This window comes from Anser cygnoides, chromosome 19 (genome assembly GCF_040182565.1).
Source record: "Anser cygnoides isolate HZ-2024a breed goose chromosome 19, Taihu_goose_T2T_genome, whole genome shotgun sequence".
NCBI lineage: Eukaryota > Metazoa > Chordata > Aves > Anseriformes > Anatidae > Anser > Anser cygnoides.
In genome coordinates, this window is record NC_089891.1 from 206,355 (window position 1) to 218,020 (window position 11,666).

At 41.9% G+C, this 11,666-nt stretch overlaps 1 protein-coding gene and 1 long non-coding RNA gene across 5 annotated transcripts in view; one reads left to right on the forward strand and one right to left on the reverse strand.

Moving 5' to 3' along the window:
- The window catches only part of LOC136786656 (uncharacterized), a 59,050-nt gene that overhangs the window by 1,394 nt on the left and 45,990 nt on the right, over nucleotides 1–11,666 (forward strand). For all 4 annotated transcript variants that reach the window (XR_010825914.1, XR_010825916.1, XR_010825917.1 and 1 more), the window contains exons 2-3: nucleotides 1,031–1,183; nucleotides 6,989–7,554. This is a non-coding gene — a long non-coding RNA (uncharacterized lncRNA). The remainder of the gene's footprint in view (nucleotides 1–1,030; nucleotides 1,184–6,988; nucleotides 7,555–11,666) is intronic.
- The window catches only part of LOC106047210 (myosin-1B-like), a 36,222-nt gene continuing 24,774 nt past the window's right edge, over nucleotides 219–11,666 (reverse strand). The window contains exons 25-38 of the mRNA XM_048054958.2: nucleotides 10,654–11,043; nucleotides 10,435–10,561; nucleotides 9,900–10,018; nucleotides 9,024–9,220; nucleotides 8,218–8,401; nucleotides 7,153–7,318; nucleotides 6,230–6,354; nucleotides 4,641–4,949; nucleotides 4,354–4,557; nucleotides 4,144–4,269; nucleotides 2,880–3,050; nucleotides 1,181–1,285; nucleotides 986–1,081; nucleotides 219–586 (exon numbers count right to left, since the gene is read on the reverse strand). Coding sequence (XP_047910915.2) covers nucleotides 239–586; nucleotides 986–1,081; nucleotides 1,181–1,285; nucleotides 2,880–3,050; nucleotides 4,144–4,269; nucleotides 4,354–4,557; nucleotides 4,641–4,949; nucleotides 6,230–6,354; nucleotides 7,153–7,318; nucleotides 8,218–8,401; nucleotides 9,024–9,220; nucleotides 9,900–10,018; nucleotides 10,435–10,561; nucleotides 10,654–11,043 — 2,667 coding nt within the window. The 3' untranslated portion in view covers nucleotides 219–238. The remainder of the gene's footprint in view (nucleotides 587–985; nucleotides 1,082–1,180; nucleotides 1,286–2,879; nucleotides 3,051–4,143; nucleotides 4,270–4,353; nucleotides 4,558–4,640; nucleotides 4,950–6,229; nucleotides 6,355–7,152; nucleotides 7,319–8,217; nucleotides 8,402–9,023; nucleotides 9,221–9,899; nucleotides 10,019–10,434; nucleotides 10,562–10,653; nucleotides 11,044–11,666) is intronic.

Here is an 11,666-nt window from a genome sequence, read left to right on the forward strand (position 1 = left end):
TTGTTGTATGCATAGAAGTCTCTAGCATCAGGGAGCCTGCAGCAGCTCTGGTCATGGACCTCATTCTTCTGATTTCTAAATGTTAAATAAATAAATAAATAGATAGGTTATTGGGGGTAATTGAATTACTTGTGGGGTTGTTACAGGTTATTGCACATGTTACAGGCTATTGCACATGTTATGCCATATTACTGGTAAAGAAGTATTATCTCCCAATTCTGCTGAAAGACCTGGATTCTTACAGTAGATTATATCTGGTATATATCTTGGGAGGCACCAACAGGATTTTCAAAAAACACTGATTTTGAATAAGTGCCAACTCTGCCCTTCCTTTATGATGGCAATCCAGCACAAAAGTAGGAAAAAGACAGCTGTGGCTGCCAGGTGTTTGAGCAGAGATCTTTGTGGCACTTGGTGAATAGGAAGGGTCCTCTGCAGCCCTTGAACTCACCTGTCTTCCAATATCATGGCTTTTGGCTCGCAGTTTGTTAACCTGACTTTCCGCAATATCAGCTCGTTCTTCAGCCTCTTCCAACTTGTGCTGGGTCTTGCGGCATCGAGAGAGATTAGTGTTTGCCTGTGCTTCCTGAAATCATGGTGCCATCAGTGACATGCACACAAACTGTCATCACCCTGTTCCACTTAACACCCTGCACCTGCTCCATAGTAATATAACCTACTACAGTTAGCCTCACAGCTCCGTCCTTGCAGTGCCAGAACTCAGTGCATTTGTACTACTAACAGCAACATGAGTACTAGGAAAACTGGCTGGTGTGACTCCAAAAGTTTAACAACTCCATGATAATTACAGCTGTGCCTACTCTGTTGTAAGCCAAACTCTTCAAAATATAGGGAATATTCAAAGGTAATGGCCACCGCTGTCCTATCAAACTGAGTATTCACTTATTTTAATGAACCCTGGAGACCAGACTTTTCAGAAATATCCACCCAGGACCCACAAGGATTTAAAGAGTCCTGCACTCACAGCTTCCTCAGCCTGTTTCTTGTATGCTTTCACTTTTAACTGCAGCTTGTCCACCAGTTCCTGAAGCCGGAAAATATTTTTCTTATCCTCTTCAGACTGTGAGAAGTGAAAATAAAGTCATCCTGGAAATATGGACCAAGGTGATGCACTTAGAATACAAGAAAGATACAGAATAGGGCAGAGGATTTGAAATACCTGGTAAGTGAGCTCCTTCAGTCTGCGTTCATACTTGCGAGCACCTTTCACTGACTCTATTCCTCGTTTCTGCTCCATGTCAAGCTCATTTTCTAGCTCATGAATCTGAAACACAGTATCATGATAAAGACAGCAAGCTGCCAAGAAGGGCTGCTGATACCACTGTAGGATCCAGGGTTTTGCAGGCTAAGGCCTGCAGAGAAAGTGGCAGTGCAGAGCAGCTTCCTGCAGCTCCTTCTTGGAGTTAGACTAGCTAAAACCCATTCACCATGCTACATTAGTAGTGACATGGTGTGTGACTCCACAGTTGTTTGTACAAAGAACTTTGCTGTGTGTAGCTGGGGCAGCTTTAACAAAAATCAGGCTTAAATCTGTCAGGGAGGAGGAAACTGAAACAGGGAAGGGAGGTTTCTGTCTACATTCTTCAGATAAGTAGGAAACATCTGTTTCATCTGTAATTTTCAAGTCTAGCTTGCCCTCATGAATAACCTGTCTGATGAGGGCTCCCATAGTACTGTTGCTGTTCTGCAGTGTATGCAAGTCAAATTTGGACACCAATTGTTTTCTTTCTCAGTGGATATTTCCTTCCACAACCAGAAGCACCTAACTCCCAGTCAAATGTGCTATATCTTGTAAAAGGAATAGATTGAGTGCAGTAAGTGTAAGTAAGTAAGTAAGTAAGGCAAATGCTCCATCTAGCCTTGTGCTCTGTCTCTGGGAGTGGCAATAGCAGATGCTATTTAGGGACAGCATGGAAACCTGGCCACTGTCTACTCCCCTCACACTTGTCTAGCTTCCACTGTCGTTAGATTAGGAGTTTCAGTTGACATATCTGTGCCTGTTCCCTTAAGTGTCTGTTTATAAACTAGCTGATTCCTAATCCCTTTTTGAACCTTCCACCACTGCCTCTACAGTTTTCCGTGACAGCGGTTTCCAGAATTTCACTGCCCAGTCTGTACTTTCTTGTATCTGCTTTAAACTGACCTCCAGGCAACGATCTGCTCTGTATCATTTGTCCTTCTAATATTGTGCATTTCGATGACTAACCATCACGAATGCATCTAGTTTACTACTTTCATGATTCTGTAAATTTTGATCACATCCTCCTCATCCATCTCCGCTCCAAACTGAAGAGTCCTAGCCTTGTTTGTCTCTCATCATAAGGCTTCACCCCCTCATCTGCCATTCCCTGGAAGGTTCTCTAAGTGGTGGGTTCTTCTTGAGATGCAGAGACCAAACTACATGTAGTACATATAATATAGTGGCAAGTAATGCTCTATCTCTCTCTCTGTCTTTGGTCTCAGTGCCCTTCCTAATAAAGACTAACTCTTTATTTATTTATATATTTTTGGGGGCTTTTTGCTTCTACTGCACATTGAGCAGTTTCTGAGACCTGTCATGGATTGAGATCTCTTCTTACTGTAACTCCCAGTTCCAAATTTGTCCCCATGTAAGTATGTTTTAAATTATTTTTCCCTAGGAGTATGCCTACACTGGTGTTCATCTGCCACCATCTTTGCCCACTCATTTAGGTTTTATGAGGTTGTTCTCAAGTTCCTTACATGCAGTGCAGCATTTCACTATTCAATGTAATTCATCAAACCTGCTGGAAATCCCTGTTGTAACCTTCCCAAGAGATTCCAGCAGCCAAGGACCAACTCAGGACCCTGACCTTAGTGTACCCCAGTTTCTCCCATACCTTAGCCTCTAGTTTCTGGAGTTGCTTCTTTCTACCCTTCAGTGCCAGCTGCTCAGCCTCATCCAGACGGTGCTGCAGGTCCTTCACCATTTGTTCCAGATTCTTCTTCATCCTCTCCAGGTGGGCGCTGGTGTCCTGCTCCTTCTTCAGCTCTTCTGCCATCATTGCTGCCTGGTTATAGTAGAGTTATGTTATATCTTCACATCACTGACAGTTCTGTGCTCCCTTTGGGAGCAATGAACAATGACCAGCTTCATATTGGTGTTTGGATCTCCACATTCTCAGTCAGTGCCTATGGCTGTGCTAAAGGTCTGTCATATAAGAACGATCACCATTTCTTGGTATTTCTACAGGTACTCTGCCTTGGAGTATAGGCAGGGTTGATGACAAGAAAAAAAAAAAAGGCATCCAAATGACTCAGGATCCAAAGTTTAAAAGCATCTCTGGTACTCCTAAATGATTTTAATTATCTGGCTGTTTGGTGCTTAAGTTTCAGTCAGACTCCTAAGCAGTTTTTACCAATTAAATGACCCTGAATGTCTCCTAATTACAATGAAAAGCTTGTGCCTGTTGAACTCTTCAGAATCTGGAATAGCTATCACCATGGTTTCATAAAAAGGACAGAGAAGCTGTAGGGGAACCTGCAGAATGGCTGCTGAGGGGGAACCAGAACTAGACACAGTACTTCAGACCCAAGTGCATCATGATGTGATGCAATAGTGTAACAATTTTCTGTTTCACCTTCATACACCATTTCTAGACAGTTCTAAGATTTGTTTCTTCTGATACCGTGGAACAGTTTCCTTGTTTAAATAAAATATTTCTATTCTCCCTTTTTATTTCCTGTATCTCTTGCGTAGAGAAGCACGTATGATTTTAGTCTCGATTCCTGTTTTCTGCTGTATCTAAATAAGACTTGGTTCAGGCTATTCTTCCCATTTCAATTTTGCCACCGTTTTTTGCTATTTACCCTGGAAGTCAAAGTGAATACCCACAAAGTAGGTATTAAAAAGAGGAGATGGGGTGATTTTTCAATACAGACTGGTAACAGAACATGAGTAGATGACCTAGACTGAAAGGTTCTTCTATGACAAGCAGTAGGGCAGAGGCTGTGCAAGGCCCAGGTAGGAGGGAGTGCGCATCACTGATATTTTCTGTTCCTAAGTTGAATAATCAATTCTCCCCCACCTGATGGCTATCTTTCTAAAGTGTAAATGTGACTGGAGTAGTATAAAATGGAAGAGAGGTAAGCAAGAGAACTCACATCTATGATTGCTTTTTTTGCTTTCTCCTCTGCATTTCTGGCTTCCTGAATGATCTCTTCAACTTCATTCCGTAAATGAATAATGTCTGCTTCCAGTCTCTTCTTGGTGTTGAGGAGGCTTGTGTTCTGTTGGGACAGTCCAAAGACAGCTAATTTCCATACCATTTCATGCCAGACCAACATGCCTATTACAAAGGAGATACCAAATACCTGAGAATGAAGAATCTGCACTCGCTCACTGGCATCTATCAGCTCCTGCTCAGAAACTTTCCGGACTCGCTCTGTCTGCTCCAGGGCAGCTCTCATCTCCTCAAGTTCTGTTGTCATCAGGTTGTTCCTATGCTCTACCATAGCAAGCTGCTCCTTCAGGTCATTATTCTCTCTCAAAGCATCATCCAAATGGAGCTGGGAATCCTTTGAAATTGAAAGCACCATGAGATTCAGAGGCAAGCAGAGTGTCAAAGTCTTTATAGGACAGTTGCCCTTCTGATCCCTACCTGGAGTTGCCCTTGCATGCCTTTGATGTGCTTCTGTGTCTCTGCCACCTGACAGTTGGCATGGCTCAGCTGTATCTCCATGTCATTTAGATCTCCCTCCATCTTCTTTTTCAGCCTCAAAGCATCATTTCTGCTTCTAATCTCAGCATCCAGCGCAGTTTGCATAGACTCTAATACCCTCTGGTGATTCCTCTTCAGCTGTTGAATTTCCTCATCTTTCTCTGCACTCCTTCTATCAACATCTGACTTCACTTGGTTCAGTTCCAGCTGAACACGCAAGATTTTTCCTTCTTCATGTTCTAAAGAGCCCTAGTAGTGTTGAAACAATATTATTTGTCTGTGTAGTGTCCATTGCTAGGAAACGCCCATGCAGAATTTTGACACTTCACAGTCAGTAACACAGACATGTTTGCATTACTGTGGACCTTTAGAAAAGGCCTAGCTCTGCAAATGCAGACTGCTGTTCCCATATACAGGAATTATTATACCTTAGTGGGATGGTAATCAATAATTTAGTAATAAGATTTCTTAGAACAGTGACTCCAATACCACAAGTTCTGGGCACTGAGAGCTATGTTGACACTGCAGAGATAACAAAACATGTGAAAACATTAAATTGACAGGAAAGTCAAGCCTCATACTGAGAAGAAGCTTGCTGTCATTTTCGTCTCAATGCTGAATTCTGTTTTAGGGACTCTGCACTTAGTCCCTCCCAAGGTGTGAAGCCCCAACAACTGTGTGAGCATTCTCCCCTTCCATACAGCCTTTTCCCTGTGATACTCATATCATCTAGCTTACATTGTTTAGGAATTAGAGTTTGAGGCTGGGTCTTTAGAACCAGTGGACAGAAATAAGCACATCCAGAGGATTAAGCATTTGATGTAGCTCTCGCATTCCTTTCTAGAACAGACCCTCCAGAGATACCTAGTTCTCCTTCTTGTTTCTACAAAGAGCCTATGGTGACTAATTCAGGATTAGACTGCTGACATTTAGATACAGAAATTGGACCAGATGGATTCTCATGGCCACTATAACTCTTGTTCCTACTGCTGTCCCATCTAGTGTGATCTCAAGATCAGAGATGTCAGTTGTTTTTATTCCATTTTATTCTATCTAAGGAGAGTTATGGAGAAAATAAAATGAAGCTCTTCATGGAAGTGGACATCACAAAAGGCAACAGTCAAAAGTTGATACAAGGGAAATCCCGACTGAACATAAGCATAAAAATATTCCCCCACGAGAATGATGCAGCAAGGGAAAAGGTTGTCCAGCAATACTATGAAATCTCCATCCTTGGAAATTACAAAAAACAATTAGACAAGGCTCTGCGTAACATAATGTATTTTGACTAGGGAGCAAAAACTGTCAGAGTTTTGAAACAAATGACCTTTCTGTAGCCTTTCAGAGGAGCAAAATCAAACCGGTGGTGCAAAATGAGCTTAGTTTTAGCCTGGGACTGATTTTTTTTTTGTGCAAGATGGCACAACAAGTTGTGCTACATTAGGAGAGGGGCAGTCTCTATGTTATTTGTTCTGCTTTCTCCATTTATGGTCTCTCCCAAAACAAGACCCCTTATTGAGGACACTTACCTCTGCTTCTTCTAATGCTGCCTGAAGGTCACATTTTTCTTGTTCAGTTTGCTTCTTTGCTTTCTCCAGTCCATGATTAGTTTTTCCAGCTTCAGCAATCTGTTCAGTAAGATCAGAAATTTCCTCTGTAACACAGAAAACACACATTTAGCTCATCTTGTTGTCAATGGCACCTGCAATTGCTGTTTGGCAGGGGGAGTGACAGAAGAGATAATGGTGTATTATGAAATGGCAGTGAGAGGAAATAACAGATCCTGTCTCATGTGCAGTATTTATTTCTGATTACCTGCTATTTCCAGTTCAATGTGCAAGTTTGAAAATGAGGGGGACCAACTGGAGGGAGCTCAGAGAGTAGTATCAGTTACCTCTGGATAGTGAAATCATATCTCCAGAGACAGTTCTGTTTGATTCTCTCTTCATTCCCAAATTCTCCCCAGGGATCACTAAACTTCACAAAACTGAACTGAATTCCTTTATGCAATTAGTTAGCTGATTAAATGCCAATCTGTTGTGCCACATCTGCATGGTGCTCCAACCAGAAGGCAGACAACAGCCCACTAGGTCTTTTCTAATGGTAATGACTGAAGTGGTCTGAAAAACATGAGTATCTGTTTTCATCAACATTTGTGTCTGTTCAGTTAATGTGATCCCTATCCATGAAGGGGATTATGATGGTGTGAAGGAGGGGAAATATAATGATGGCATTAGAAACCATGAGGAAGTAGGATATTATCATAAGCTGTACTCTTGTGCTTATAGGTGACCTTGTGATGAGCTGAACAGGAAGGAAAGTCACCTAACCTGAGTTTTGTGGGAAAACCGTAAGAAACAAAAGCTTGGGAAGAGGCAGAATTCTGGTACCCCAGAAACATGGAAGCATCTTAGCATGATGGATCCCAGCTGAAAGAGATCTGAGAACTCACGCTGGAGGTTCTTGTTCTCCCGTCTGACAGTCTCTGCCTGGTCAAGAACTTCTTCATAGGCATTCTTCATCCGGAATATCTCAGTGCTAAGGGAGCAAGACTCCTTCTGGGCAGCTTCCAGCTCAGCCTGACTCTCCTGGTACTTCTGCTTCCACTCAGCCACAACCTGGAGTGACAGGAACCATCAGAGCATAAGAATGGCCCATTCTTCAATACTAGTGTCCCTGCACGTATATGTAACAAGAACCTTAGAGGCATGTCATTGGGTCACAAAATCTTCTTCATTGCACATTCACTGCCTGCGACAATCAATTCACTGGGATACATACTTCATCTATTTCAAGGGCAGCTACTTATATTATCCTCTTCAGACAACAGGAGTGTATGCCCCCAAGCTCACAGGTAGGTGTTTGGTTTCACAGCAACTTGGACACAATGTGGTTAGTCTGAATGAGGCTGTGTGAGCTTGTTTATTATTTCAGGACCCAGTGGTCTTGCACTCAGCTCACCATAAAAGGTCGTGCTATTTTCTCCTATTGTCTTCTGCGCAGCCCTGCAGGCCATCTTCTTTTGCTCATCTACCCATTTCAACCACATACACCGGGCTATGCAACATCACTTGGGCAAACAGCGTTGAGCCTTTTAGTAATGTTATTAAAGGCAGTGAAGGTTGGAACTGATTAAGGAGGTTGAAGCTATGCCTAACTTGAATAAAAGGCTGGAAGACTAGCACCAGCCAAAAGTAGGGGCTTGTTAGAATTTATATGAAAACTTTCAGTCTACTTGATCAAAGACTTGATGCAGATCTTCCCATTTTCCCTTGTGAAAACTTCATGCTTTTTAAAACTATCAGAAATCTATGTTATTATCTGATGTGGTTACCTGAGATTATTCACACTGTGACATCATTACTACATGTCCTGTTTGGTGCTCCTTACCCACAGTTTTGCTTTGGATAAAATTTAATTTATCTTATTGTGAGTGCAGAACTTTCATGCTTTCAGAATTTGGCCTGGCCTATCAGATTTTTATGATATTCGTATCTGGTAGGCTTTCTGAATGAACCTTGTCAAAATTCTTCTGCTTTTTATCAAATGCTGCACAGGCTGCGTTCAACCTCTCCATGTCAATCATGAGGTCATCCACTTCCCCCTGCAGCCTCTGCTTTGTCTTCTCCAGTGAAGCACACTTTGAATTGACAGCCTCAGTCTGCTCCTCTGAATCCTGCAGCCGCTGAGCAAGCTTCTTTCTGCAGGACAAGACAATCAGTACTGAGAGAAGGAAAATTCTGACATTCTGAGAAAATGGACAGGAAAGGAGTGTGGCACAGGAGAAAGAAGAAGAGAGAGCCAACATACAAAGCTGTGATAGTGTGATCAGATAACATTAATAGGAGCCTAGGATAACAAAGAATGCTTGGAGTGGTGTGTAGGCTGGGAGAATACACAGAGGAGATACGGACATGTGGGTAATCATAACTTGGAAGGGAGAATCCCTAGAAATCTGGGAGAGAGGTGAAATGTGAGGTGGAATCAGTGAAGAAACAAGAGTATCCAAGCGGTAGCCTACACCAATGTGGAGAGGAATCAGAAACACACTTTCAGTATCATCAGTGTCAAGAATGCAATTTTTCAACTACTATGTTTAACTCTATAGTTAATACACTGGAATTGCCCATTCTGTAGAAACTTTCACAAACCTCCACTTCTCCTCCTTTAAACCTTTACTCCCTCCTCTTTTCAGTCCCAATACATTACAAAGCACATTGCTCTGCATATTCCCACTACAAACATATACTGGTTTCCTCCAGTTCCTTTTCACATTTCTACATAAATATCCTTCTACTTGTTCAAGACCATCCCTCCACATACTTAGCTTCCTCCAGCTCCTCCATGCACTGAATAGTGTCTGTCTCATATTTGGTTCTCCACTGGGCCACTTCGCTGTTGGCTTTGGACAGGGCACGCTGCAGCTCTCCCTTGGCTTCTTGCTCCTGTTCATATTGTTCCCGGAGCAAGTCACAGTCGTGGCGAGCAGACTGCAAGGCATGGGCTAGGGCATTCTTGGCCTGTGTAGTTAGAATTATACAAATTGTCAGAACACTAACCATTTGTGACTGGACCTTTTAACTACATTTTGATAAAAAAACCCCTCCACATCTCACTGCCTATGTACAGCAGTTGCTAGGGTAACTGGAGGAGAAAAGTGAATAGCATTTGGGACTCTGTATTTCAGACCTGATATTGTTAATCAGGATCAGTTCTTTTTGCCCAATTTGTCTGGGATACTGCCTCTTAAACACATCAGCAGAAAGTGCTTCAGGCAAAGATGCAATAAATTCAGCAACAGGAAATGTGTGAATAATGCCTCCAGAAGATGTTTCCCTGTAAGCTTTTCAGGTAAAATTTAGTGTTTATCTGAAGGTGGAAGAGACTTTAAACTGTATTGTCATTTCTAATCCTGGGTACTCCACTAGCGTCTTTTTCTTTTTTTCACTTCTGCTCTACCCTTTGCCTGAGTGATTTCCCATAGGAGTAAGGTATGTACACAGAGCTATTTTTATTCACTTCTTTCATGTTTTTGAACTTCAGAAAGCATGGCAAGAAGGGCTTAAACTGTCTTATTTAATTTCTATAATGTCTCTTCTGTGTATTATATTCAAAAGCAAAGCTTAAAAGTTTCAGTGTTCTCATGTCTCTGCCTTTGATTTATTTTACAATTTTCCAGGCCAAATTAAAACAACTCACCTTATTTTCTTCCTCTAGTTGCCTCTTCAGCTCTTCTGTCTGCTGCATGAAAGACTGTTTGCCTCTAGTCAACTGAGAAATCAATGACTCCTTCTCCTCTAGTTTCTGCGTTAGTTCATCTAATGAGAAAACACTTCTTCTTAGACAGAAAAATATGAACAGACAGACATATAAAATTCATATGAATGGGAAAATAGATTATATGGAAAGAGATTACAAGATATAATGTGGTAAAACGAAGGGAGAGTAACAATTTAATTTCCACCAGATAGGAAAAAGCTATCAAAGATGAACACTAGGCTAGCATCAAAAGAAAGGGGATGAACTGACTGCAAAAACCACACACTGGTTTTGGTTCTTTTGGGTTATTTTTTTTCTTTGGGAGGAGTATCCATGACTGCCACAAGGAGGAAATTCTACAGTCTGAGTTTTGCTCAGATCACCCAGTGATGAATGTATAAGAAAATACACAGGCATTCAGGCAACATATTTAAGTGCTTGGCACAGGACAATTATATTTTTTCTAGGGACACACCATTCTCAGTCTGTAGACGTGTTTTCTGTGTGTTCAGGTCATTAATTAGCCGCATATGTTCATCACCTTTGGTTCTGACTTCAGTGAACTGGTCTTCAAGAGCTCTGCACATCTTTTCCAGATTGCTCTGTTAAGAAATAGAAAGCATATCCGTCAGCTCATCCAGTTGTTCAGAAGAACGATAATAGTGATGAGAAATATTTTTTCATATGCAGCAACCTTGGCTTTAGAGACAGACTCCATGTTACTGGCCAAGTCATCTATCTCCATCTTCAGCTCACTCTTCTCCTTCTCCAGCTTCTGCTTGACTCGTTGCAGGTTGTCGATCTGCTCCCCAAGCTCAGCTGTGCTGTCTGCGTGCTTCTTCCGCAGGGCGGCAGCTGTGGCTTCGTGCTGCAGCGTGGCCTCTTCGAGGTCACGGCGCATCTTCTGAAATTCTGCCTCACGCTTCTTGTTCATCTCAACCTGAGCTGCCGTAGCCCCTCCTGCTTCTTCCAGGCGCTCGCTGATTTCCTCCAGCTCCCTGGAAAGTTCAGCTCGCTGCTTTTCAGTCTTTGCATAGACTGCACGTTCAGCTTCAATTTCCTCCTCCAATTCCTCGATTTGAGCCTATGAAAATTAATTGGCTAAATGAAGATTTCTGAATAGAAATACTTGAAATTACCTTTAAGGAATAAAGAACGTACATTCACTTCCATTTATATCAGCATAGAGAGTGAAACACCACTAGAAATTTCACTGAACTGTGTCCTAGGACTTAAAGTACTCAGTTTTGGAGCAACAGTGAATGTAAAATCTGATACTTCATTTTATGTTGTATTTCAGAATGGATTCATTATGTAATGACAGACCTAGTACTGTACTTTTCTAAAGGCATGAGGGATGTGCCACTGACAAATATAAAATAATATGAGTTTCTTAGAAATTTGCAGAAGGTCAGGCAGGCCATCTCCAGCAGCAAACAAGATGGAAGGAACCTTGGGATGAGCAACCATGGGATAATGTCACTGAAGGGAGCTGTCTTCCTGTGTCTCCATTTGGAAGGTGATTTCTACCCTGATGATGAGAAAACGTCACTTTCTTTTGTTTTCTTAGAAAGGTAATTCTCAGTAGCTTCACTACTGTTACAAGTCAGCATTGGATCCATTTTTGAAGCCTGCCACAAGGTTCACTTAAGTAATTTCTTATATAGCCAGCTATGATTATAGACCAGAGCCTCTGTAAAAGTGCCC